The following is a 25,560-nucleotide window of genomic DNA, read 5'->3' as shown; positions in this document are numbered from 1 at the left end:
ATCTCAGCATACAAAGGTGACCCGACAAATATTTGAAAAGCATAACAAAAAGTGTATTTACATGTAAATATAAGAACCAAGAGCAGGAATAATTAACCACTATTAATATCAAGAAGAAAAAAGTATAAATACACCACAGTTCTATTTCTTAATTTTATACCATTCTGTATAAAAAGCCAGAATATCAACACTGATACTCAGTAACTATTCCTGTGTTTTGTTTTTTTTTTCTTTTGCATTTATTTGGTTTTAGACATGGTTCAGTACTTAACATATGTGGGCCACTGTGGGCCACAGGTTTTCACTTGGAAATTTAAAGACTTTTGAGGTTTTTTAACCTCTTATATAAAGACTTTATGTGCTTATTTTTGAGAATTCAGGTGTAGAAGTCTGTCCTTTTTTTTTTTTTTTTTTTTTTTTTCTTTCAGTATTTTAGGGAAGCAATACTTCTAGATAGCTTCCAGCTTTCTGGGTTTTCTAGCAGAATGCTGCCTACCAGAAGACTAATCATAGCTTTAGCATCTAGAGCCTGCCTCACTGGTCTTTTTCTTCCTTCTCCCAATCCCTTCCTTATGTTGAATATTTTGGACGAGATGTTGTTTGATCCTTCTCCCCTGTGTTCTTATTAACCTGTTCTTATTTTCCCAATTTTCTATTGTGATTTGATATTTACGCTTTGTATGTAGTTCTGTTTGGTCTTTGGTATCTAATATGTTTCTTGCTGTGAATTAACTTGTAAATTTATTTTGAAACAGTTGTTTTAATTCTAAAACCAGTTAAACAGTGGTAGGAAATAAACTAAGGAAGGCTTCTTTTTCTTTTTAGTGCATAATTTTGCATTTTTTTACAACTGCTACTCTAATCTGTAACCTGAATGTAGAACTCTGTGTTTTTTAAAAGATTTACACAGATGGGACTCACTATTCAGGAAAAAAAAATAGAATATCTGCTTGTGAGAGACATCTGTAAAATACAACTTCTTGGAGAAGTATTGCTTTCGCAATGAGGGTATGCAATTTTAAACACAAGACTTGCTGGAAAGGAGTTGGTATAGCTGTAGATTTCTTCTATCATTTGACTGTCAATATGTGGACATGTTAGTTACGATGAGTATCATTTTAATAAAGATATACAAACATTGTGTTCCTGCCATCCCATCTCAGAAACTGTAGTACTAGAGCACTTCAGATTTTGCATTTTCTATACACACCACTTCACACACTTCGGCAGGATTCACTGTCCACTTATCTCTAGCAGTCTTTCCAGTCTCTTTGACCATCAATTTGCAATCCGTGGTTCCGTATGTGTGACAACTTCTGGTCATGGGAAAAGCAGTTTGGATTAAATGAGCTGCATTTTGTCTAATACATGAATACTGATGAACTGTATCTCATCGATAATGAGATCTGTTAATTTGACACAGCAATTCTTGCAGTTTCTACCTGAAAATGTCATCTGTGTTCAGATGCGCTAAGTTGGTAGGTGGTTCTCTTTTATTATGTCTTCTCCACAGCCCTCACAATGAAAGAGCTGGGTATTAGCAATGTTTCATGTAATAAAAATGTATCAAGACAAGGGCCAATGGAGAACTGGATTATACCATAGCTCGAAGAACCTAGTAGATTACTTTTCATTTTGTTTAACAGTCATTCCAACCCAGGATAGTATAGCATTGATTTTTAAAACCAGTTTGTAAAGCTTGAGCTGCATATCCCTGAAAAAATTAAATGTTTTGAAAATAAAGTTTTGATGACTATACTTTGTAACAAAATGTCTTTGCTTTCTCTTATGCTGGTGAGTCTCAAAATCATCATTCTACATCATTTCTAACGTGTATCTATATAGATGGTTAGAATCCTCAGTGGAAAGTAGCACAAGGAAGAAAAATGTTCAGTCAAACAGGAGTAGCTGACTACTACTGTCTATGGGAAAGATTAATAAATCCCTCTGTTTGTTTAGCAGAGGACTGAAGACAAATGCTACATATTTTATCTTTCTGAAGTCAACAGGAGAAGTATGGTGGGAGTCACCTACATGTTTGAAGTTGCCCTGTAGAGCACCTTCATTATCTTGAGTCATGTGTCTTGTCTCTCTCATAGGACATCGTTTTAAAAAAAAAAAAAAAAAAAAAGGTCTTTTGGTGATAACAAAACTGTATTTTCTATTTCCTCTTCAGTCTTGCTCGCAAACTCTCCCTTGAGTTTTCTTTGTTAAAAAATGGTATTTCATTTACCTCTACCGTATTTGTGATGGAATACTGGAAAGGCGTTGAATTTTGCACTTAGTTTGAGAAACAGAGTAGCTCTGAGTTTCCTGCTGTGCATATCAAGGTAAACAAACAAAAAAATGGAGGTGCATTTATGAAGCACTAGATACAAAGTGACCTTTCTTATTTCATGGCTTTTGTTTGTGTTTTGGAATTTATCTGTTGCAAACGGTGTAAAATCTTTTGGTCTGTGTTCATACACAGAGGTTTTCTTTGTCTTCAAAAAGCAGATGTGGCATTAGTGAGAATTAAGACTAATGAGTTGTATTTCAATTTATGCTGAGAAAAGCTGCTTTTAGGAAAAAAATATCCATAATGGAAGGTGCACAGTTAGCTTTTTTCCATATCCTCCTGTGGGATCTTCACCTATATTTTCTCATGATTTCTTATTTTTCTGAAGGTTGAATGCTAACTAAAAGGATACAAACCTTTGAAGCTCAGCAGGGTGGATCATGAGTATGATTTGCTTTTAGTGTTAGTTTCAGCAGTTCTGGACCTGACATAGCAAAGTAACATGGATTTCATACTCTTCCAAAAACAATGCTAACTTCTTAGAAACAAAGGCCAAATAATTGCTTAATGAAATATATAACCATATTCATAAATTTTCATTTATTAGCATAAGCAGACAAATTGGTTACAGCAGGATTCATTATGTTCAGTTCCATTAGTACTGTAGTATTTAGGAATACACTTACTTAAAGTTACATATCTATCTAGAAATATCTGAAAATATAAGAACAGTTATTAGCTAGAGACTTGAATTTGCCTTGCACGAGTGGTTGTTTATATATGTTATAAATTATCTTATAAAATATCGATCCCTTTATGTTACAAATACTGTCAATTTGGAAATTAATATAGTTTGTTTACAGCTTCAGTATTACTATAATTAACTGCAAATGCCTTCAAATGTAACTGTATCATGTATGTGAGTGTGTATATATATACCTATCAAGTTAAGCAGACAAAAAATATTTAATTTGAATAGAGCTGTTACAGAAACTTAAAGCTATTTGTGTTTAATACGAATTTTCAGAGAGAAAGTCAAAAATTTGAAGCATATCCTTAATGATTACCTAAGAGCTATCTAGTAATTACAGAAGAATAATTCTACTCTGTTAGAGGATGCATTGACTCTTTACTCTTTGGCAGGTTGATGACATCTTAGGAGAAGGCAGTGATGAAAGTGATAGTGAAAAAAAAAAGCCGGAGAAGGAAGGCGAAAAACCTCAGATTAGTGCAACAGAGACTGTAGGAATGAAAACAGATCAGAGACCCGGATCATCATCGTCGTCATCGTCATCATCAAGTGAAAAAAGCTTAACAAGCAGTGTACCCAGGTATGAGTTTTTTCAAGTGTAAAAAGAAGCGTTAATGATGTTTCACTGTTTTCCTGCACTGTTTATTGTGTTTTTTGACAATACAATCTTTGTTGTTAACCTCAGTGTGTAGGTAACTTTTCTTGGTAGCTAGTTGAAATTGCCCTGCTGATTTCTGCAGTACTTGGGGATTGTTTTAAAGAAATGGTTGTAATAAATATCTATTGAGAACCAGCATCTCATCTGTTTTGAAAGAACTGAAGATCGCTAACCCGTACTTATTTTAAAGTAGTCTTGATCTTGAATCAAATTTGGGACAATGTGCTCTGTAGAGTTAATTTAAATGAAATATTAAGTATGGTTTTGGGAAGCTATGGCTTTTTGTTTGTTTGTTTTTAATTCTGAATTTTTGAGATTTTTTTTTAGTGGGAAATTCATAAAAATGAAGTTAGAAACTCATTTAAACTTACTAGTCCCTTTTGCAAAAATTATTTTGTCCCACCGTTGATGGTTTCATAGCCATTGTTCAAACAAATTTGCTGGTAAACTAGAACTTGATGAAATAAATGCCTATTTTAAATACATTGAGGAAAGGTACTCAGTCTGCAACTCCTTAAGTTTTTAAGCCTGATAATATATAGAAGACAACATAAGATGAAGATCATATCAGTTTTAATTTAGAATTGCTGGGATCATCATCCTGTACCACCAAGTGTTAAAAATAAAAAGACATGCACTGTAGCTTTTCTGCTTGCTTAACTGTATAACAACATATCTTCTGTTGTAAGAATTTAAGCTCAGGAGCTTAAATGAACTAATAGTTTTACTTTAATAGTGGGTAATGTACGTAGGAGGACGTAAGCGATTTATTTACATTATTTTAACTTTTTTGACCTATTCATGTGATAAGTTGGAACCACCTGCTTAAAGATTAAAGCAAGTACTGCAGTCCAAGTTAAAAGTTACTGCCTTCTGAACAGTAAGATGTAACTAAACATGAGATCAGCTCACAAAGTACTGATACAGTTGTTGATGTTGTATGCTTTCTAGGCAGGAAATTCTGCTCGATAGAAAGGAGTCTGTCATCCTAATTCCATTTTAAGTTTGAGTTTTGGATTGATGTTTTCGTGGTCGATCAGTGTTAGATGTGGTAATGGTACCAGAGAGATGATGTAAGAACAGTCATTAAACAGCAGGATTGAAATAACCCGGAGCTTCGTCCATTCCAACACAAATAATGGTTACAGTTTCTGGGGGCCACGTTTCTAAAAACTAAGTGCTGTACAACCATACAGCAAGATCAGAAGTTTCTGTTGTGAAATTTGGCATCCTTGAGGTGTTAGGAGCATAACAAAGCTGAAATTATATTTAGTAATTTTCAGTTATTTCTGTTCTGTCATACATGTATAGTCTGGTGTTGCATTTTATTTGTTACCATGAACGCCATCACCTCTTGCCACATTGAAAAAACAGGCCTATTGCAAAGGCCCGCCCCAACTACTAATTATGTAAATCTAGCCTTGGATTTAAATCATTGTTTCACAACTTACTTTAATCTCCCTCACGTTCCTATTTTAGCTATTAATGTGTCCAAAGTCTATAAAAGAAAAATAAATTTTCAAAAATCATCAAGAATTGAAGCTTTTACCACCTTCCTTTTTGCCAGATGTGTGCATTTCAGTATGTGTATTCCAAACTGGAAAATTCTGGTGTTCCCTGATGGTACAACTTAATCTGAATATAACTGTAGTTCAGACAAGCTAAGAGTATGTTTAAATGGATGAATTTCTTTGCATTTCTAACACTCAGAAAGTAAACATTCTTTGTATGTAGTGTACATAGGCAACTAAAAAATTACTGCAGCTTCAGCTAGGTTTTTTTTTCCCAGAAATAATGGTGAAACATTCCAGACTGAAGTCCAGGATCAGCTTCTAACGACAAGAGCTTCTGTTGGCAGCACAACTTGCTGTTCTCACATGAGCAGGATGTTCTGCAGAACATTAATGTCGCTTCTGTTTGGAAGTGAATTTGAAGGCTCTGAGAAGGAAGAGGCCTCTGGGCATGCAAAACAATTTATTTATATACTTGACTATCAGGGAACTACCGTTATTGAATGAATTTCCAATGTAAACATTAAGTATATATTTCTATTTAAGAACACTTACTTGAAAACTGTCGTTATCCTTTTTTTTTTCCTTAGCTCAGAAATGTGTTTCTAATACACACTTTCTCATAAAGAAAACTTTCTATTCAAGGATCTATGCCCTATCCCCATCTTCACCCCACCTATTTGCGTTCTTTTGTACTAGTATTCTCAGAATAACAGTCCTAATTGTCCCTATTTAGACTTGTAATAAAAAACATATGGCTATAAAACTGCCAAAATATTTCCTGATATACATGCAGTTATGTCTTGTAACCATGTCTAGTAGTGTAAGGAGGTAAGTAGCAAAAAGTTGCTGTATAATTATGAAACTGCAACCTGCTTTAAAAAAAAAAAAAAAAACTCTTTATCATGTGGGGCAAAGATCTAAAATACTCATCTACCCAAACATTTTGCTGTTGTACTAATTAAATACACAATGCAGTCATGCCTAAAAGCATGACTTAGATTCCCAGTCCGTCTTAGATGCATTTAGCTTAAAGATCTAAAAAGCAAACTGGAAAGGAGGGAAATTTTTGGAAAATAATAATGATTGAAGACATTTGTCTTTCCAGAAATTGTCTTCAGATAGCCATTTTAATAGGTGGGATCAGTCACATTCAGTTGCCTAACACTTTTTTCTTACATAACTCCACTTCAGTGGCTTGTATCGTTGCCAGTCATAAACTGGTAGAGCTAAAACACATTTAGATTTTTTCTGTATTTCACACTTCATTGCTTTTGGAAAAATTTAGTAAAAATGGTTCAGCCTCTTGAATTGAGGAGAGAAAATTCTATTTAAACTTTAAATAAAAATAAATTAAAAAAAAAAAAAAGCTTTTCATTATTTGGAAAGAACTTCTTGTGGCTTGTTAACCCTTTATTTTGGAGTGTTGGATCTCAGGTAACAGGTAGCCTATGGATCAAGTCCGTACTTTTTTGAGTCTCTGATGGAAGTTGACCAAATACAGTCAAGTTCCAAGTATATGTGTTTCTCCAAAAAGTTTGTTAGGCACATGTTAGGCAATCCTTATTAACACTTCATATGATTAGTAAAGGATTTCATACCCAGTATTTCCTGCTGGAAAAACTTATAAGTAGTCCAATTGAGAATGGACTAGGATTCTAGTGATTCTGACCTAATTTGAGTGTCTACATATACTAGGGTAAATCTCACTCCTTAATACTTCTTTGCTTCAAGGTGCAAAAGGTTATTTTTATGAGAAAACTGTGCATAGGATAGCTATACTTGAAGAATGTAGTTACAGCCCATGCTCTGTTTTGTCTCTTGTTTTATGAAAAATAGATTTGATCAGAGTGAAATGCTCTCCAAACTTCTTAAGTGATTTCCTTCCCAGAACAATCTTTATGGTACAGTATATACTGACAAGTTATTTTAATGGTATCTTTACTCGTTTATTTTAAAAATGAATTACTTTTGTAGCAGGAAAGTTTCAACAATATTAGAATATAATTGCAAATGTCTAGACAAGGTGGGGAACTTAAAAAGTAGAAGAAAAATTTAAAAGAAAGCTGGAAGTCTTACTCTTAAAATTGCATCCACCTGCACGCATGCTTCTGTTCATCATCCATTTTACTATCTTTAAACTAGATTTCTTTTTCATTTTAAGGATGCCATTTGACCACAAACGTACTTAAAAAAAAAAAAAAAAAAAAAATCATTCTTGTGTTCCATTCTTAGAAAAAAATACAGAATAGATTTTTTCATTTGCAAGTGTAAGCAATGTTGCAGTTGGCTAACCCAGTGCTCCTTTTTGCAGATCTATTTGAAGACTTCTAGTGCAGAAAAAATGACTGTTCAAGTGTCATAAGTCTAAATTTGTATGCATGTTTGCCCTAAAATATGGCTGTTAAAATCCCATTTTGATGGTATGAAGGGTTACATTATACCTGTGTAAAACAGAAAAATAATCATACTAACTGCCTGAAAGACTTTTGAATTTCAATTTTGCAATATATTGCTCAGTAGACTTGAGTTATTGTAACAGCAAGCGTACAGCCTTCTTAACAAATCAAGAATTTCCTCTTATGAAATGATTTACATCACTTAAAGCTTTTCCTTGGTTTTACTTGTCATTTGTCTCTTATAAGACAGTTAATCTTTCAGTCTGTGTCTATTTAAGTACCATAACCATATGGAAGATCCAACATGAATTTTACCCTGAAGAATAACAATATTCTTTCTACTTTGCTGTGCCTGAAATGTCTTTTAGCTAACTCATTTATTTGTCTTTTCTTTGTTAGATGCGCAGAAGGAGTTGTAATGCTTCATAAATTTCTTTTCACACAAGAATTCAGAAGTGATTTCTGTGAACAGATTATACCAAATTTGCTGTGCTGTGTTCCACATAACCTTCCTAGAAAGTTTTTGCTAACAGAAAGGTGATAGTCTCTGGAGGTCCTTCTGTGGCAAATATTTGATTTTTCAAATTTTTCTCAATATTAAATTAGGTCACAAATCTGCTATAAAAATAGACAGTTTTTTCCTTCTTCAGAACTATGAGGTATAGCTATTGCATGTTATATCTAGGGGGCTAACTAAATCATACAAAAATGCTGGGTTGAGAAATAAGTACAACCTGCTTTTTTTGAGGTTTTTGCATCACTGTTTTACCAGTATTAAGTGAGGGTGTAGAGGATTGGGTTTTCTATGCCTTTGTAACCCCACAGGTAGATGAAAAGATGCTGAAAGTTATTGGTAGGTAGATGTAGTGGTAGATGTGATCTAAGGAACATAAATGTGTAGTGCTGTTTTATTTGATATCGAAGCTACCCATCAAGAAAAAGTCAGGCATGCCTGACTAAACTTCCTGCTTAAGGAGTGTTAAATTCCTTTAAAAATAAATAAGGAAAGAAAAAGGTAACAAAATTTGAAAGAAATTATCTTGGAGACCTGCCACAAATAGTGTTGTTATAAGTTTTTGGCACTGAACATTTATTTTCAGGAAGACTGAGTAGAAAACTATAATAAAAATTAAGTCTGAGTTTTCAATTTTATTTTTTATTGTAAGTGAAAAATACCTTTCTTCTTCGTTTGCTCTTACGTACTGTCTGAGAATACTGTTCTGCAGGAGGATATTTGAGATATGAGATTAAGACATATATTTTGTTTTGTTTTTTTTTTTAAGATAAGTTATCTTGCTATTAATATCTTAAAATTTCAGAACTAGTTTGTGTGCTTCTACCCCCACCCCCCATCTTTATTTTTTAGCTTTTGTATTTAATTTTCTTCTGTTGCTGTGGTAAAGTTTTTCATTCTATTCCTAATTTGAAGGAATTAAGTTTTATAAACTTGTATGGCAAATTTTTTGTGGGCAAGTCTAAAAATTAATAAATCATAGTTTAAAATACTTCAGCTGTTCAGAAAAAAAATAGCAAAGCATACAATAAGATTGTCAGTAATGGGGCTATAACTCAATCCACAGTTGGTTTTGAAGAATCTTCTGGTTTATTTCTATATGCCATTCAGCTCCAAAAAAAGGAAAATTTTGTACCACTGCTGCTTGATGAGTTATCACTTGATCTGTGCAGAATTAGGCTCTTTTATATGCCATCAAATCACATTTTCAACTGTGATTTCATTTATATAATAATCTGTATTCCAAATGTACTAACATCATGACCAGCCAGCATTATAAACAAGTATAATAGCAAAATTTTGCTTTGCTCAGAAAATTATAATAGCCTTCTCTTTGTAAGGGACATTACAAAATGTAGGTTCCTTATCTCTGTGGAGCTGTTGGTCGTTTTTCATTTCACGCATAGGTAGTCTCAGATGTAGTGATTTTTCTATGGTCACTCTTCCAAGTTGGTGTAATCCAGAGAAGGATTAATGATGATAATGTGACTGGGTGGGGAGTAGGGATTCCTGGTGAATTAAAGTGGTGATACCAGAGTTGTGTGGATGTATTTCTTTCATTCAAATTTCTTCAAAAATAAATCAGAGAAGAAACTATAGCAAACATTTGAAAGAAGTAGTAAGAAATGAAGTAACAATCTCTTTGTATATGGTAGGCACACAGCTCTCAGGAGGAGCAAACAGTGGTGGCAACAGTGTGCCTTGGTACTTAAAGGTCTTATCTACATTGATATTTTAGCGCAGGTCAGGAGCAGCGTGCCTTTGAAGCAAGTGGTTGTCACTGCTTACCATGCTTTGGTGTGTATCTCAAAGGGACTGTCCCGTGCACAAATCAGCTCCTTTAGGTGAATGTAAACTGGGATTTAGCTGCAAGATCTTACCTGCTGTGCTCCAGCTGCTAATGCACATTCAATCCACAAGATGGGAATGTGGATTGAATGATAGTCCAAAGTAAAACTATTTCTGTATTTTCTGTCTTTAATCAGCTGTAAGGTTCATATGTAGCAATGCCAAATGTATTTCTTCCCTACGTACAATGTCAATAAGGCAACAGTAAGTCAACTCAGATACTCCATTTAAACTTAGCTATGTGTTCAGAGTTGTGTCCTAGTTTTATCATTTCTGATAGTTACTATCAGAAGTATACAGTAACCACATTTTTGTCTTTCTTTTTTGATAATTTAAACATTGGTACATTGCAGTACATTGCTTTATTTTAAAATTTGTAGTGGGAAATTACTTAAATTATGAGAGCATCACTGAATGGTAAAATCAGCTATATAATGAAATATGCACATGGATTAGTTTTTTATGAGTACTCAATTAAGTAGATGAGATATTCATATCTGCAAGCTTGTTAATGAATTTAATGGCCTAAATTTTCAAGCTGTTACTAAAAATATATCTACTTGCAAGTTCTGTTAATTTCCAGGTTAAATTACAGTTGTTTCCAGCTGCTGATTAGTCTTGTTGGTATACAGTGTGCATGTGGGTATCAAGTAAATAGTGAGAGAAATATTTCAGAAAGTGAATCTGAAATAATCAGTAAGTTGGAGTTACAAGTGGTTGCAGTTGGCCTCATGGCTTTTTTCTGAGCAGTGCTACGGTTAGCTTTACTCCTATAATATGTTGTTTGTAAGAATTTTATTATACCAAAAAGTAGAGACAGCCTAGATCTTTGTACTTGAAAATATGCCATAGTTTCTTTTTTTTAACCTTTTAGTTGACTGAACTTGACCTTACATGCTTTGAGGTTCTTAAATAAAAAGCATATTTACTGTATTTTCTTTAGCAGCTCTTCAAGTAATGAAAAATAGAAACTTCTTGACAAAAATATTTTGATGGAGAGGCAAAAATTAGTTTTTTACAGGACATGTTTGTCAAGCATGTGAGCACGTTACTTGTCTTTTTTAAAAAAGTTTGGATTTGACATAGATAAAATAATACTTTTTCTGTTGTTCTTAGAAAGCGATGACAGTATTAACCTCAAAGCATCCAATTACACTGAACAGATAACGTTTGTTAAAAAGCTTTCTCGTGGCTACCTGTAGCAGCTTTCAGGAAGACATAAAGGTGACCCAATGAGTTCTCAATTATTCAGAAAAATGCCACATTCAAAAGTCAGTTCTCAATAAACTAAGTTCTTGTTTAGGATGGTTGTCTGGGAAAACAAGCAGCCCAGTAGAATTTTGATGTATAAAGACATGCTTTCATTTTCAGTTTTAATTTTGAACAAAGCTGAGTTAATCTGTAAACTACTAATATTTTCTTACATACAGTATTGTTTTATGTAGGTAAGTCAAATGTTGACTTCAATATTTCATATATATTAGGTTTGATTATAATGTAGTCTTAAAAACCTATCTGACTGCAAAGCTGCATTTTACTTCTAGCTCTGAATCAGCTAGAATATAGATCGTTCCAAGAAATTATAGGTTTGGTTTTTGGAAGGATGGTACTTCGCTAGTAATAAATTTACAGCTGAGTGCCTTTTATCTGGCTCTCTTATTATTTCTCAGGCAACTGTTACTGTGACTTATGATTTCATGGACAGCAGGAATACTATGAGAACATTCACATAAGAACCAAGAACAAAGCAGTTCATAATCATCTTCAGTTTTTGGTATGTGAGCTGCATCTACACTGGGGAAAAACAAACAAACAAAAAAAAAAAAACAGAAAGCTGGAAGTATAGTGATTCATTTATTCGCTTCTCTTACTGTAGTGTCGTAGTCAGACTCAGTTATTACAATAATCTCAGTGTTTTCGGTGCTGTATGTTCTTTGAAATTTAGTTTTATCCACATACAAAAATATGGGCCTGAAACTAGAAAGATGCTAGAGAAGTCCAGATGAACAAAAGGAATGTTTCACCTAGAAGTAAAGCCAGTGGATGTTTGTGTTCCTTGATTTCTGTAGGACTTTGATCTGGAACTTCAGTCAGCCTTTCTGCCTTTTCCATGGTCTACTGGTATGGAGAGTTGTGCAGGGAGAAGCGGTTCAAATTTTCAGGAGGTTTACAAAGATCTATCTGTTAGTATCACACCTTCTTAATTAATAGCCCATGTTTGTTTAGCTGTGTTTTTTTTGTTTGTTTGTTTTTGTACTGTGATTGCTGATGCATCAGTCTGTAAAACACTAGAAACTATGTGATGATTGATTATGATTGGTGTCTCAACATCTGGGAAGCGTGTAATTGGTTTACCTTGTGCTTTTCCATGTCTAGTTGAAAAGATAGTTTTGCTTCTCTCTGTGGTTGCTGTCACTGGAAGGATATGAGCATCAGACTAGCAACATATTACAAATGCCATATATCATAAAAGCTGTTTCCTTCTTCCAGAAGGAGGCTGTGGTAGCTCAGGAAAATGAAGGGGTACTAGAAAGATCTGGAAAACAACAGAAAGCACCAAATAATTTTGAGTGATATTTAAGGCAGTGGATGATGAAAAGGATAGGAAGAGTAAATATTTTAGCAAGTGATTTAACTGTCTGCCCATCGTTGTGCTCTAGTACTGTTGTAAACACAGGACCAGCACACAGCTGTTTTTTTTCCAAATGATTTGAAATGTATTTGAGAGGAGAAGAGGTAAGGACAAGGAAGCACCACAGGTGAATACTGCCTCCTCAGAATCTGCTGGCTCTCAGATGTGTCCCAAGGTACTTACCACTTGGATCCCATAACAGGGAAATTGTGCATGATTTCATATCTTTGCAGGTCTAATCTAAGACTTGTTCAGCATCAGACTTTTCACTTGATCATAAGATTTCCGGTAATTATTTCATGAGGGTGCTGAGGGAGCTGGCGGTTGTGATTGTCGAGCCACTTTCTGCCATTTACCAGCAGTCATGGTCAACCAGAGAGGTCCTGCATGACTGGAGACTTGCTAATGTGACACTCATCTATAAGAAGGGTCATAAGGAGGATCTGGGGAACCACAGGCCTGTCAGCCTGACCTCGGTGCCAGGAAAGGTGATGGAACAAATCATCTTGTGTGCAATCACACAACGTGTGCAAGACAACCAGGGGATCAGGCCCAGCCAGCATGGGTTCATGAAAGGCAAGACCTGCCTGACCAACCTCATTGCCTTCTGTGACCTGGTGACCTGCCCGGTGGATGAGGAAAAGGCTGTTTAAAGCAGGCAACTCTTTAGATGTGGATTTTTATTTAACCAGAAAGTAGGGTGCCGGAGAAGTACTGTAAATGATGCGTGTGCATGATTAGTCCTCTAAAATGCCACTGTCTGTGCTGTGATGGAAAGGGCTTAAGCTCAGAATAAACTAGTTTTCAGGGAGTAATACAGCTCTTAGATTTAGTATTTTTTTCTCAAATCCCCTTTTGTTTTAAATATATATATATATATACATGTATATATATACACACATATATATACGTATGTATATGTAATATACATAATATAATGTTTGTCAGGACTGTATCCTGATTTTTTTCTCCTTTGTAAAATAGTTGTTCTGTGTAGAAATTTAATCAATGCCCAAGAGAACAGGATGGAAATCCATTGTGCAGGGGGATGTTCCAATACTCAAATTAGTTCCCACTTAAAACAAAATCAAACTTTCAAAATTATCCTGAAAGATTACTGAGAAATGCGAATATACCTTGTTGTGTATTGAGAGATGCATAAATCAATAGGAAAACAAAAGCATGTTTATTCGTCTGTTTAAGCTGAAAGTCCTTTTTTTTTTTTTAAGGCTGCAAGCACACATCACTGATAAGTAGCACAAGAGATACTCTCTCACCTCAGGAGAAATCACAGAAGGACATCATTTACTTTGTAGCTGTTGCCTATAGACTCTGAACGATCAGAGGCCTGGAGCACCTCTACGGGGAGGTCAGGCTGAGAGAGTTGGGGTTGTTCAGCCTGGAGAAAAGAAGGCTCTGGGAACACCTTTCAGTGGCATTCCAGTACTTAAAAGAGGCCTACAGGGAAGCTAGAGAGGGACTGCACCAGCAAGTGTAGTGATAGGACAAGGGGTTTTAACTAAAAGAGATTTAGATTGGATATAAGGAAGAAATTCTTTACTATGAGGGTGGTGAGGCATTGGAATAAGTTGCGTAGAGAAGTGGACACCTCCTCCCTGGAAGCGTTCAAGGCCAGGTTGGATGGGACTTTGAGCAACCTGCTCTTAGTGGATGGTGTCCCTATCCATTGCAGGGGGAGGGTTGGAACCAGATGATCTTTAAGGTCCCCTCCAACCAAAACCATTCTAGGATTCTAAATACTTTGAGCTGCTAATCAATGAGGTATTTCAAAGGCCTAATACAGTATCTGTTAGTTAAAGAGAAACATGCGTTTTGGAAAGCATCAGATCGTTAACTGGATAAGAAGAAGAAGTTACAGGAGAGAACAGCGAGAGTGTAAACTTTCACACATTTAGACTTTTAACTAGAGCTAAAATTAACTGAGGTGCTGGTTCACATTTAGATCATGAGACTGAAATGGGTCTTCTACTTCTCTGTTTCCTACAAGGAGGAAGTGCACAGCTTATGCATGTTTGCTAAAAGTGTCAAGCTGCTAAGTTTCTGTTGCAATTTTTTTCTCCTCTAAAATAGATATCCTTATCCTTGAGTCTTTTAGAAAGGCTAATTATACAATCTTAAAACTCTCTGTCCCTTCCAAGCAAGCCTTGGTGCAGAATTAATGCACGAAGCAACTAGCTTTATTATACTGCCCAGGGAAGTGGTGGAGTCACCATCCCTGGAAGTCTTCAAAAGATGTTTAGATGTAGAGCTTAGGGAAATGGTTTAGTGGGGACTGCTAGCGTTAGGTCAGAGGTTGGACTCGATGATCTTGAGGTCTCTTCCAACCTAGAAATTCTGTGATTCTGTGATACTGAAGACTGCCCTACTGCCTGGGTTAGCCTCAAGACAGTTTTATAAAGTGTAGATGGGCCACTCCAGCAACTGTAAGTGACAAATGTGCCCAGTGTTGCAGTTCACACATCATATATCCCTGGCACTTGTCCTCAGAGGGCTGGCTGTGCTCCCTAGCCTGCAATGTCAACGCTTCCTTGGCCTCCAGGAGCAGCCTGCTCATAATTGCAGCCAAAGAATGAAATTAGCATGGGAGTATGCTGATGATTATTATTGTGTGGTCTGTGACAATGTTCTCATCCTTACAAACTTCAGTATTATCACTAGTTCTTTTTTTTTCCCCCCTGAAATCTTACATGACAGGTGCCATAGCTGAATTTCAAGCGAACTGGCAGTATGTCACTGGGTTTTGCTGGCTTCTCCCAAGACGATTCTTTTTTGAGAGAACGTCTGAATTATTTCTGTTAGATGGTATTCTTAAACAATTGCATATACGTTGCTTCTTGGTAGAATTCATATCCTTAAAACATGGTGTGTTTTTTTTTGTTTTTTTTTTTTTTTCAATTCAAATCTATCAAATTTAAATAGCAGCAGGATTTTTTTAAAAAACTTTTCTCATTTTGCTGGGAATACTCTTTTCCAAAGCAATTCTCTCTCCATATGGGTATGATACCACTTTTGCCAAGTTTCTGTAGAACTTGGTGGTTTAATAAGCAAGGTATTCTTCACTTTAACTATAACCTAAATATGGTTAATATTACATTAAGAACAAAGTATGCTGTTACAGTTCCCTAAATATTTTATCATTATTCAGTAAAAAGCTGAACACTGGTACTTTCAACTTGTGCAAGGCATTTTAACATGATTCTGTGCTATCTTCACATTTCTTTCTACAATATGAAGGGTTCACATCACTGCAAATTGCTAAAAGGCATGTCAACTATACAGCACTGCTTTTCTTGCAGTGCAGGCAATTATCAGTCATTGCTTTGTGTTTGTATTAGGTCACATCAGGTAGAAAGTCTGAAATCCTTTGAAATAATCAGGTTAGAGTGACCATTTGCCTCTGGCTTATTTTACTCCCTGTTGTAATGCCTAGAAGTCGTATAGATACATTTTGTTCTTTGTTGATACAAACTTGTTTAGATGTATTATACAATAATGCAGTATTATCCAGCAAACGTCTGTGTCTGCAGATAATATAACCGAGGTTACACCTGTTAGTAGGTAATGATTAAACAGTTGAGATTGGGAAGAAAAGTTTCTTTGGAAATGTGAAAAATAGCATAAACCTCTCATGTACTTAGTGTTTGCAGTAACAAATTTTAAAACTAGTGTGTCATCTTAGTATATAGAGAAGTCATTAAAATGAACTAAAACATTGATGCCATTTTTTCTTTATGGGTTTTCCTACTTCAATACTATGTCCTATCCTTGGAAGTCTGCATGACACACAAGTACTAACTGCCCTAATCCTTAGGGGAAGACGAGGTGATCTGAAGTCTTGTATCTCTTACTAGAATTAGGGAAGAGCTGTTGCAAGAGATCCTTATTTTCTTGATTACTTCAGTACTAAATAGGCTTCACTTAGACATCACGTAAGAAGTGTGCTAATATTTGGAAAATGAACTGAATCTAAAGTATTTCTTTTTTTCTAGTTTATAAAGCAGCAGCAGTTTGGAACTGTAATGTAGGTTGTCAAGATTTAAGAGTATTTACCTTCTTCTCCCTTTCTCCTGAAATGTTCTAATAACTGCTAAAGTGTATACAGGAATTGCTGTTATTCTTATGTTTTCTTTTTTTTCGAACTCTTAACCATTTGTAATGATTTGGTGAATCTGTGTAACTTGAGTTCTGGGTGAAGTAATGAAATTGATTTATCATTAATGCTTCAATGCATTTGAAGTAGAAGTCTTTCTGTAGTCAGTGCCTTTTATCACAGCAGAGCCATTAACTAATAGCTGCTACCCCGGGACAATGGAGTAGCTAGAGCCTGAGGAAAAATATTTTTTTATAATGCATCTGCAAGAAGCACCAGTCCACAACAGCTGAATTTTGTAGAAGTAGACTATAGAAATCAAGTATTTGTTATTGTCCTTTTAAATAGAAACAGTGAGGCCTGAGAAGTGATGAGAGACATTCACAAAATCAGAGAAAAAGGACAGAGAAAAGAGATGTGCTTTTCAGCAGAGGATTCTTTTTTAACTATGGAGCTAGATGAAAAAGAAAGTGCAAAGCATTGAAAGCAACACTTCTTCAGTTTGGAGAAGAGTCTGTGCACAGAGAGGAGGGTCTCAGCTACCTTAGAGGACCCTTAGAGCTTAGGGAGCATTTTAGACTAATGAGACAAAAAAATCAGGTGAACATGCCTGATTTTTATCTAGCTCAGTTTTTCTTTTGCTTCTGCAGTAACAATGAGTTTGTCTTAGAATCAAGAGCAAGTCTTTTGTTTACTTTAAGTAGCGTATCACTGTTAAATGAACTGTAAAATGAGCATCTTTGGGATCAGAGTTGAAGGAAAGGGTACACATAAGCTACCTGGGAGTCAGAAGAGCCCACGACAAGGACTTAGAAGCCTGCAGCAGGCGTGCATGAGGTGAAAGAGGAGTAGAACGAGTGCTGATGAGATCCCAGCGTAACCCTAACTTAAGGAAACCTGGCTATTGACACTGAGCGGCTCCCACATAGGTGGAATCCTTAATATGTAACACTACCCCTTGAGAGTCCTGTCTGTGAGATTGTTCAAAACAATCTTGCAGGTACAAGTGGAGAGTTTTCGGAACAATACACAAAGAGCAGTTAGGTGATACTGGCTCTGTAGCCAATCTGGGAGAGGTGCTACTGATATATTACCTATATCAAAAATTTGCCAAAAGTACTGTTTATGTTTGAAGAAATGAAGGCTGCAAGAAACAAGGAAATGAGTTGGGAGTTCCTAGCTTTGTCTGCTTAAGGTTTTATCGTGTTACTGTTCTGCCATCTAGTATTATCCACAGCTCTACCTTGGCTTGCCAGATTGCCGTAGGAAGAGAGGGAGGACTGGAAATCTGAGTTAATTTGGAAAAAAACAAAGCAAAGAAGAAACATCTGGCTTGGTGGTGAACAGCTAAAGCCAGCCAATTAGACATGCTGGGGAGGAGGGCAAGGGAAGTGAAGATCTCTTATAATACCCTCAAAATATGTTACCTTTTTTTTTTTTATTAAAAAAAAAAAAGTATTAATTTCTGACCAGTTCTCATAACCCACCCTGAGCTCTTAATGTCTGGTCCCTTTTCACACAAGGGGAACAATAAGAAAACCATTTCACTCTATCTTATACTTCAGAGCACTTGTGCCACAAATAGTGCTCTGTTCCAGTTCTTCTGGCTGATGGTAAAAACCTCTAAGTATCAGATGGTTTTGGAGTTGGAGTTATTTCTGTTTCTCCACAGGAGCAATCAGCTGTACCAGTCTCTGGTATCCTGTTCCCCCTCATCAGTGAAACAGCTCCCCAAGCACTGGGCAAATATTTAAGCACTTATTATTAGCACCACCCCCATTTCAGCCATCTGTGGATATTAATATTCGTGTGCAACTGTGACTTGAAAGGAGTGGTGAGAGATAAAGGAGGACATAAAATTCACGATGAGGAAAACTGGTGACATACCGCTTTAATTTACATACCAGTGAGAAAGTTGACACGAAGCCTCTGAAGAATTGCCTGGCCATGAAGTAATTTAGCCAGCATTTTTCCCTTTAGTGAAGCTGAATGCTTCACTGCAATTTATAAGCTATTAAACAATTAAGGTTTTTCCTTAGTAAAATATATGGATATTTAAATATCTCTTGAGAATAAGGAAACCAAGAAGTACATTAACAACTATTAGCAAAGGTTTTTAATCCTTCATTCCATGACACTATTAAGACCTTGGAACATTAACATGAATATTGTGAAGGCAATGTTGTTCCAATCAGGAAAAATAGCTAATATGTTACAACCCTCTAGTTTCCCTAAAGAGTTCTAAAAGTACTTTACATTTCGCATAATAATTAATGTACATTAATCTTGACCCCTGACAGACTGTAATGGCTGCTAAACAGCAGTATATATCAACAATTAAAATGATTACTTAAAACCTGTTCTGAAAACACTGAGAGAAGAAAGGCAGTGCTGTTTCTTAATGCAGGGGATAAAAAAACAGAAATTAAAATGGACAGATCACCAACTTGTGAGTGGCTTCTTAATCATATGAACTCCTACTAGGCTTTTCCATTTGGAAAAACAAAGTCAGGTTTTGCAGAAAACTTGAGCTTAACACAATGTACTTCCGAAATACGCTGATTGCAGGGACTCGTCCCTGCATTGTTATCAGCCAAGCATGTGAAAAGTAAAATGTAGATGATTTAAGTCCCCACTCCACAGAAGTGTCTTTTGCTATGTGCCTCATGCATATTGCAACCACATTGTACAGAAGGATTTTTTTTTTCTTCGAAAGGAGCGTCTCCCTTTCTCATTTTGCCACTTTTAAACTGCTAGTGTGGCTTATGTGTGCCTTCAGCTATCCCAGGAAATATACACTGAGAAATTGAATTTAATAGATGACAGTATTTGATTTGCTGGTTACAAGGAAATAGCCCTTGAGTTACTGAATTTGAATGTTCATAAAAATACATTCATGCTAGACAGGCAAGCTTGCTGTGTTCCTCTTCTAGTTGCTTTGCTTATTAGATGTTTCTATTTTAATATAGCATTGTATTTCTTAAAAGGGTTCCATTAAGATGTTGAACAGACCTGACAGAATCTGCTTTTCAATTAACAGAGAGAAAAAAAATCCAACACTATTTTCAACTAACTACAAACTAAGGATGACAGAAGCAACAAATACTGAACTTCCTTTCACTGCTTTGTTTCGTATGACTCTTCCAGAGAACTAAATTTGAGTGAAAACTAAGAGAATGGAATTTTCATTTGACCTATAGTACTTTGCAATCATATTGTAGTGATCATTCTAACAGTTCTAACAATGCATTTTTATTTTAAGCATTTTTTCATGGTTTATTTTTCATATGCGTACACAATGTTCAATTGCAACTTCATACATGTAGTTTCTTCTATTCCTTTCTCTACTTTTGGAGTACCACTAAGTGTATTTAGGGCTCAGTAGCATTCTGTAGATTAAATTTTCCTAAAAATAACTTTTTTGCATTTATAATTAAAAGTGTTTTATATTTTAATATCATCACGGATTCTACTTGATGTTTATTTAAATATGTTGCTAATTCATTTAAATACTTCTTTTCTGAAAATGCAGTTCTCTTTTAAACTGATTTCTCCATCCCAGATAAGAAAAATAAAATAATGCCTCTTTTGGTATGATTTAAAGAAAGGAGGTGAGACTTGAGAATTCTGGCTTCAGAGAGTTTGAGATGAACTGGGCCATAGGAAGGAAAGCTGTAGTCTAGAATTGTATATCTGTGGGCTTCCTAGGACTGATTATACAATGGAAAAATATTTAATGCATAGGCAATGGAAATATGACTTGTACAGGTTTTTCACAGAGCTGTCAGGTATTTAAAGTTCCAAGTTTAGTCTTTTGGAAAACCTAATTGTTTGTGAAGTTAATAATACTTAGTTATTTTGTTGTTGTTGTCTAATAGAAGTCAAGCAAAATTGCATTTAAAAATACAAATTAGGCTAATGGAAACCTGTAACGTAGAGCTGAATCATACTTCCTAAATATTAAGAAGGAATTCTTTATGTGCATAACTTTTGCCACACAAAAGTGTTATGCACTATGTCTTGGAAGCTTGAAATAACAAGGAGTGGGCACAAAATAATGAGGAAAACATACATTTTATATTGTTTGTTCTCTTAATAGATATGCTGCCATGGGGATATACTGCTTTACTCTGAAGACAGTAATCATTGATATGATGTTATTGCTCTTTACCAAATTCAAAAAATAAAAATAAAAAATGCAGCATTATATTATTGATGTTATTACTCCATATTTTTTTTATCAGAGTTAGCTTTGCGTTTTATTTCAAAATATGTATTTAGATACTTTTGGAATAACTGTACAGCTGTGGTTTACAGTACACAAGTAGTGAAAGGTTTTTATATCTTAATAAGAGCAATCATTCTGGAGAGATTTTTCCTTTCTTACAGCAGAGGATTAACTCAGATGTGTTTGTTTTGTTTTGTTTTTTTTTTCTGTTATTTTTTGTTCTTTTTTTGTTTTTTTTCTCCTCCCAGACAGTGAAGAAGTTTTCATATCTAGACTGAATAGAGTTGTCATTCTATGCTTTCAAAAGAACAAGGACTGACAAAATAGCATTCATCTTTTGCATTTCCAAAGGTGATGTTTAGTACAGCTGAATGAGGGATGGAACTATGTCAGGACGTTCCCTTAAAGTTTTCTGGAAAGTCTTCTTGTAGACTTGTACATCATTCTTAAAATTAAGTAGTTAATTGAGTATTTCAGGTCCCTGTATTTTGTTGATTGTCCTCAACAAAATGTAGTTGCTATGGCATGGATTTAAATAAAAAGGAGGGTTTGCTGCAAAGACTAGTAACTTCAAATGCTTTTCCCTTAATTTTTCAGTAAACAGTTCCTAACATTTTTAGGAAATAATCAACTGGCAATGAAATACTGGTTTCTTCATAGATATTTTTCTATGGAATCTTTGCTATTGAGTTAGGTATGAACAAACTCACAGCATTTGCAGTATATGCTGTCAGACTACCTTTTGGTTTTCGGTTGACAGAACACCATCAGTTTCCGTAGCTATAATATTGTAACAGGTGAATATTTTGAACTGTGAATGTTGTGCTATAGTTTCCCCCCATGTCTTTATTTATCTTACTGTTTAGTTAGCACTACATGTATGCATCTGATCCACTACCTGTTAAACAACTTTTTCCTTCTTTTTCTTCTTTAATATGCAGTCGGCTTTTTTCCAGCTAATAGTATCATTGATGACTAAAATAGTGCTATATCTCTGAAGGTTGAAATCATTGAGAAGTGAGCAAGTGAAACTCAAGCTCCATGCATTTATATAACTTTTAATGGAAATGTGCTAAGATTCCTTCTGACTGGGCATTTTTAGCCTAGGCACTTCTTCATCTGAACTGTATGCTAATGCAGCCTGCATAAAAGCCACCAATATGCTTGAGAAGCTGATTTTTATTCTGTATTTGGCTTGACTTTTGTGCACTGTGATTCCCTCATCAGGTTGCATTTGAGTTGAGATAGCAAAACCTGCGGGAAATGCTTTTACCTCACCCCATTTTTCCTTGTTAAGAATTTGCACCCCAGATTGAATCCATAACTTGCTGGGTCATTACTCACAAAATAACTGAATCACAGAACAGTTGAGTGTGGAAGGGCTTTCCAGAAGTCAAATGGTCCAACCCCCTGGTCAAGCAGAGGCACATACAGCAAGCTACCCAGGACCTGGATGGCTTTTTGGAGATCTCCAAGGATGGAGACTCCACAACCTCTCTGGGATACCTGTGCCAGTGCTTCCTCATATTCAGAAGGAACCTCACGTGTTTCAGTTTGTGCCCACTGCCCCTTGTTCTGTCAGTGGACTCCTTTGGCTCCATCTCATTGCATCCTCCCTTCGGGAATTTACGTACATTGATATATACATTGACCCCCCTCAGCCTTCCCTTCTCTGGGCTGAATAATCCAGGCTCTCCCGGCCTTTCCTCATGGGAAAGATCCTCTAGTCCCTTTACCATCTTTATGGCCCTTTGTTGTATTAGGGCCATTGGGAGCCCAGGGCTGGATACAGTATCCCCGGTGTGGCCTCACCAGGGCCAAACAGACCTCTCTTGACTGGCAGGCAATACTTTGCCTACTTCTGCCCAGGATACCCTTGCAGTCTTACTTGTGGCAAGTGCACACTGCTGGCTTATGTTCAGCTTGGTGTCCATCAAGGCCCCCAAGTCAATTTATGTAAAACTGCTTTCCATCTGGGCAGCCCCCAGCACAGGTTGGTGCCTAGGTTGCAGGGCTTTGCACCTCTCATTGTTGAATTGCGTGAGGTTCTTGTCACGCTGGCCAGCCTGGCCAGATCCCTCTGGATAGCAGCGTGGCCCTCTGGTGCCTCAGCCACTCCTCCAGCTTCATGTCATCTGCAGACTTGCTCTTACCACCCTGTACCGAAGGAAAAATAAACCTAACATCACTGTGATGAGGTAATCAGTAAAGCAGCAGCTGTGTATCTTTTGGTCCCACTGGTGCAGCATCAGGGTGCTACAGTACTGTTCTCTTACCATTTTGATTCAGACTTCCCTCCTGGCCTCACAACCTGTTGTGTCAGTTTCCTTGAAGAGCTGAGAAAGGGAAGGTCAGGCTGAGCCAGCCAACAAGACAAGTAGTCCAGGCTTCTGAGAACTAATATTTCTGGAAAAATGGCAGTAAGAGCGTCTTCGTATAAATAGAAATTGTTTTGTATTTCAGTTTTGCTTAGAAACTCTTACTTGACTTACAATATTTGTATTTGTTTCCTTTGGGTATATGAGGTTCAACTTGGTATTTATCAAAGATCTTTCTTGCTGTAATGATACATTTCTATGCTCTTAGAAGTAGAGGAACAATGGCTAAATTGTTGTTTTTTCCAAAAAGATACTTTATTAATTTTTTGTTACTGAAAGTGAATGCATTGTTTTTAATGAAACCCTACCTGCTGCTGAAAAGGACAGTTATTTAGGAGAGACCCGCTTTGCACATATTTCTGCTTGAAATTTGATCAAATGACCAAGAAAGGATTTTTGAAGGTATTTCTACATCTCATTATGAATTCTGTAGAAAGTCTTAACTTTTATTTTTGCCTCAGAAGTATATGTCTGATATAAAATTCCCTTTTGGCAAAGAAAAGAGATTTTAGGATTCCACAAATCCAAATTCTTTTGCTTATGGCTATGTCCCAGTTGAAGCATTAGATCTTCCTCTGAGATCTTTCACAACCAGGAATATGATTCTTTCAGCAGAGTGTGGTGCACATAAGGTTCCTGTTTAATCTGGTTAGTTCTCTGGAGATGCGAAGAAATGTGTTGTTCAGACCAGCAGTGCTAATTCAAAGAGACATAAAAGAGAAGAATCAGATCCCAGGTTTGCAAGCGTGCAAGTTTAGATGCTAATGCAGTGAGAATGGTTGATCAGTTAAGGTTTTTTTGTTGGTGGTGGCTTGTTTTTGTTTTGTTTTGTTTTTTAAAAGGAAAAAGTTATTTTGTCATATGTTTTTGAAAGATATATTTTGGTATTCTCTCATTCATATGGTATATTTTTCTTTCTTTTGGTATGTGAAAGGAAAGTAAATCAACTGTGTTGGGTGGTCTTTTGTTGTTGTTTTTTTTTTTTTTTGAAGCATTATACTTTGTTTTCATTCTTTGTTTGGAGAAATGGGAGAAATAAAATTAGCAAAACTTTGTTTGCACCCACATCAGACAGTAACTAGCAGCAATTAGAAAATCAATTGTGGAGGTAGTAATTAGACCTCTTAAAAGTAATTGCTTTACCTTTTTGTCTAGCCCTGGAAAAAAAAAAAGTGGAGTCCTTTCGTCCTGTTTTTTCTGTTTTTTCCTCCTGTCATATAATAATGGTCTGAAAGAGCAATCAGATACCTCAATTCACAGACTTTCTCTCCGTCTACCCTTCCAGGGGTCACAAGCGCAAACTGGATGAAGATGATGCTGCCAGTGAATCCAGTAAAGAGTCTAGCAATGAAGATGAGGAAGGAAGCAGTTCTGAAGCAGATGAAATGGCAGCAGCACTTGAAGCTGAATTGAATGACTTCATGTGACATTCATGCAGAAGACGGAGTTTGTATTTATATTTTACTTATCATAAGCAGATCAGACTTCAGATGAGTCCCTTATGTCAGTACTCAATGTTTTTCCAAAATATGTGTGTATATTTTGCAAAGCAACACAAGAGTTGACACATTATTTTACAAAATCAGAAATAGATGTTTTTAAGGTGTTTTACTAAAGGAAAATATCCTTTTTTTAGACAAAAAAAAAAAAAGTATTAAATGGGACTTGGTGTGCTATGCCAAAGACATGTTATGAGCTCTGCAGAACCTTCATGTACAGTACAGTTACAAAAAAGTAATACAAAAATTTGTGATTTAACATGCAACAACGCAACAACTTTTCAAAATATTGCAGTTTGTGGTTTATTGGTTACAATCTTCAAAAAAAAAAAGGGGGGGGGGGAGGGAGATAAAGTAGATGGAATTGTCTGAGTAATACAGCAGGAACCTGATGAACTGATCGTCGTTTTCCATGAATAAATGCTATCAAATATAAGAGGATTTTTAAAAGAAAAAAAAAAGAAAAAACAATTTATATTTGTATAGAAACAGAGAATGTGATATGCAAGCTTTGTGAACTCTGCACTTGACCCACCTGTCATTCGCTTCTAAAAGAGTACATAATGATCAGAAGTCATGTTTTTAAGTTACTTTGTGAAATAGTTGGGTTCATTAGGGAAACACTTTAGTTTTTTAACTTGTCTTCTCTGTAACCAGAAATTTAGCACAGCATACTGTGTGATCCTGTACTGCCATAAGAAGCATATTCACCCATTTGTGTTCTTGGAAAGAACGAGTGCTGCTTCAGTCTAG

The 25,560-nt window shown here is 35.8% G+C and overlaps 1 protein-coding gene across 1 annotated transcript in view; it reads left to right on the top strand.

Moving 5' to 3' along the window:
- Window positions 1-25,099, top strand: part of CTDP1 (CTD phosphatase subunit 1) — an 85,730-nt gene extending 60,631 nt beyond the window's left edge. Inside the window, exons 12-13 of the mRNA XM_084282804.1 lie at window positions 3,422-3,609; window positions 24,594-25,099. Coding sequence (XP_084138930.1) covers window positions 3,422-3,609; window positions 24,594-24,735 — 330 coding nt within the window. The 3' untranslated portion in view covers window positions 24,736-25,099. The remainder of the gene's footprint in view (window positions 1-3,421; window positions 3,610-24,593) is intronic.
- Window positions 25,100-25,560: the final 461 nt, after the last annotated feature.

This window comes from Netta rufina (assembly GCF_964035555.1).
Source record: "Netta rufina genome assembly, chromosome: 2".
NCBI classification, from domain to species: Eukaryota; Metazoa; Chordata; class Aves; order Anseriformes; family Anatidae; genus Netta; species Netta rufina.
Note: the sequence above shows the minus strand (reverse complement) of the source record. Positions and strands in the feature narration are given on the sequence as shown.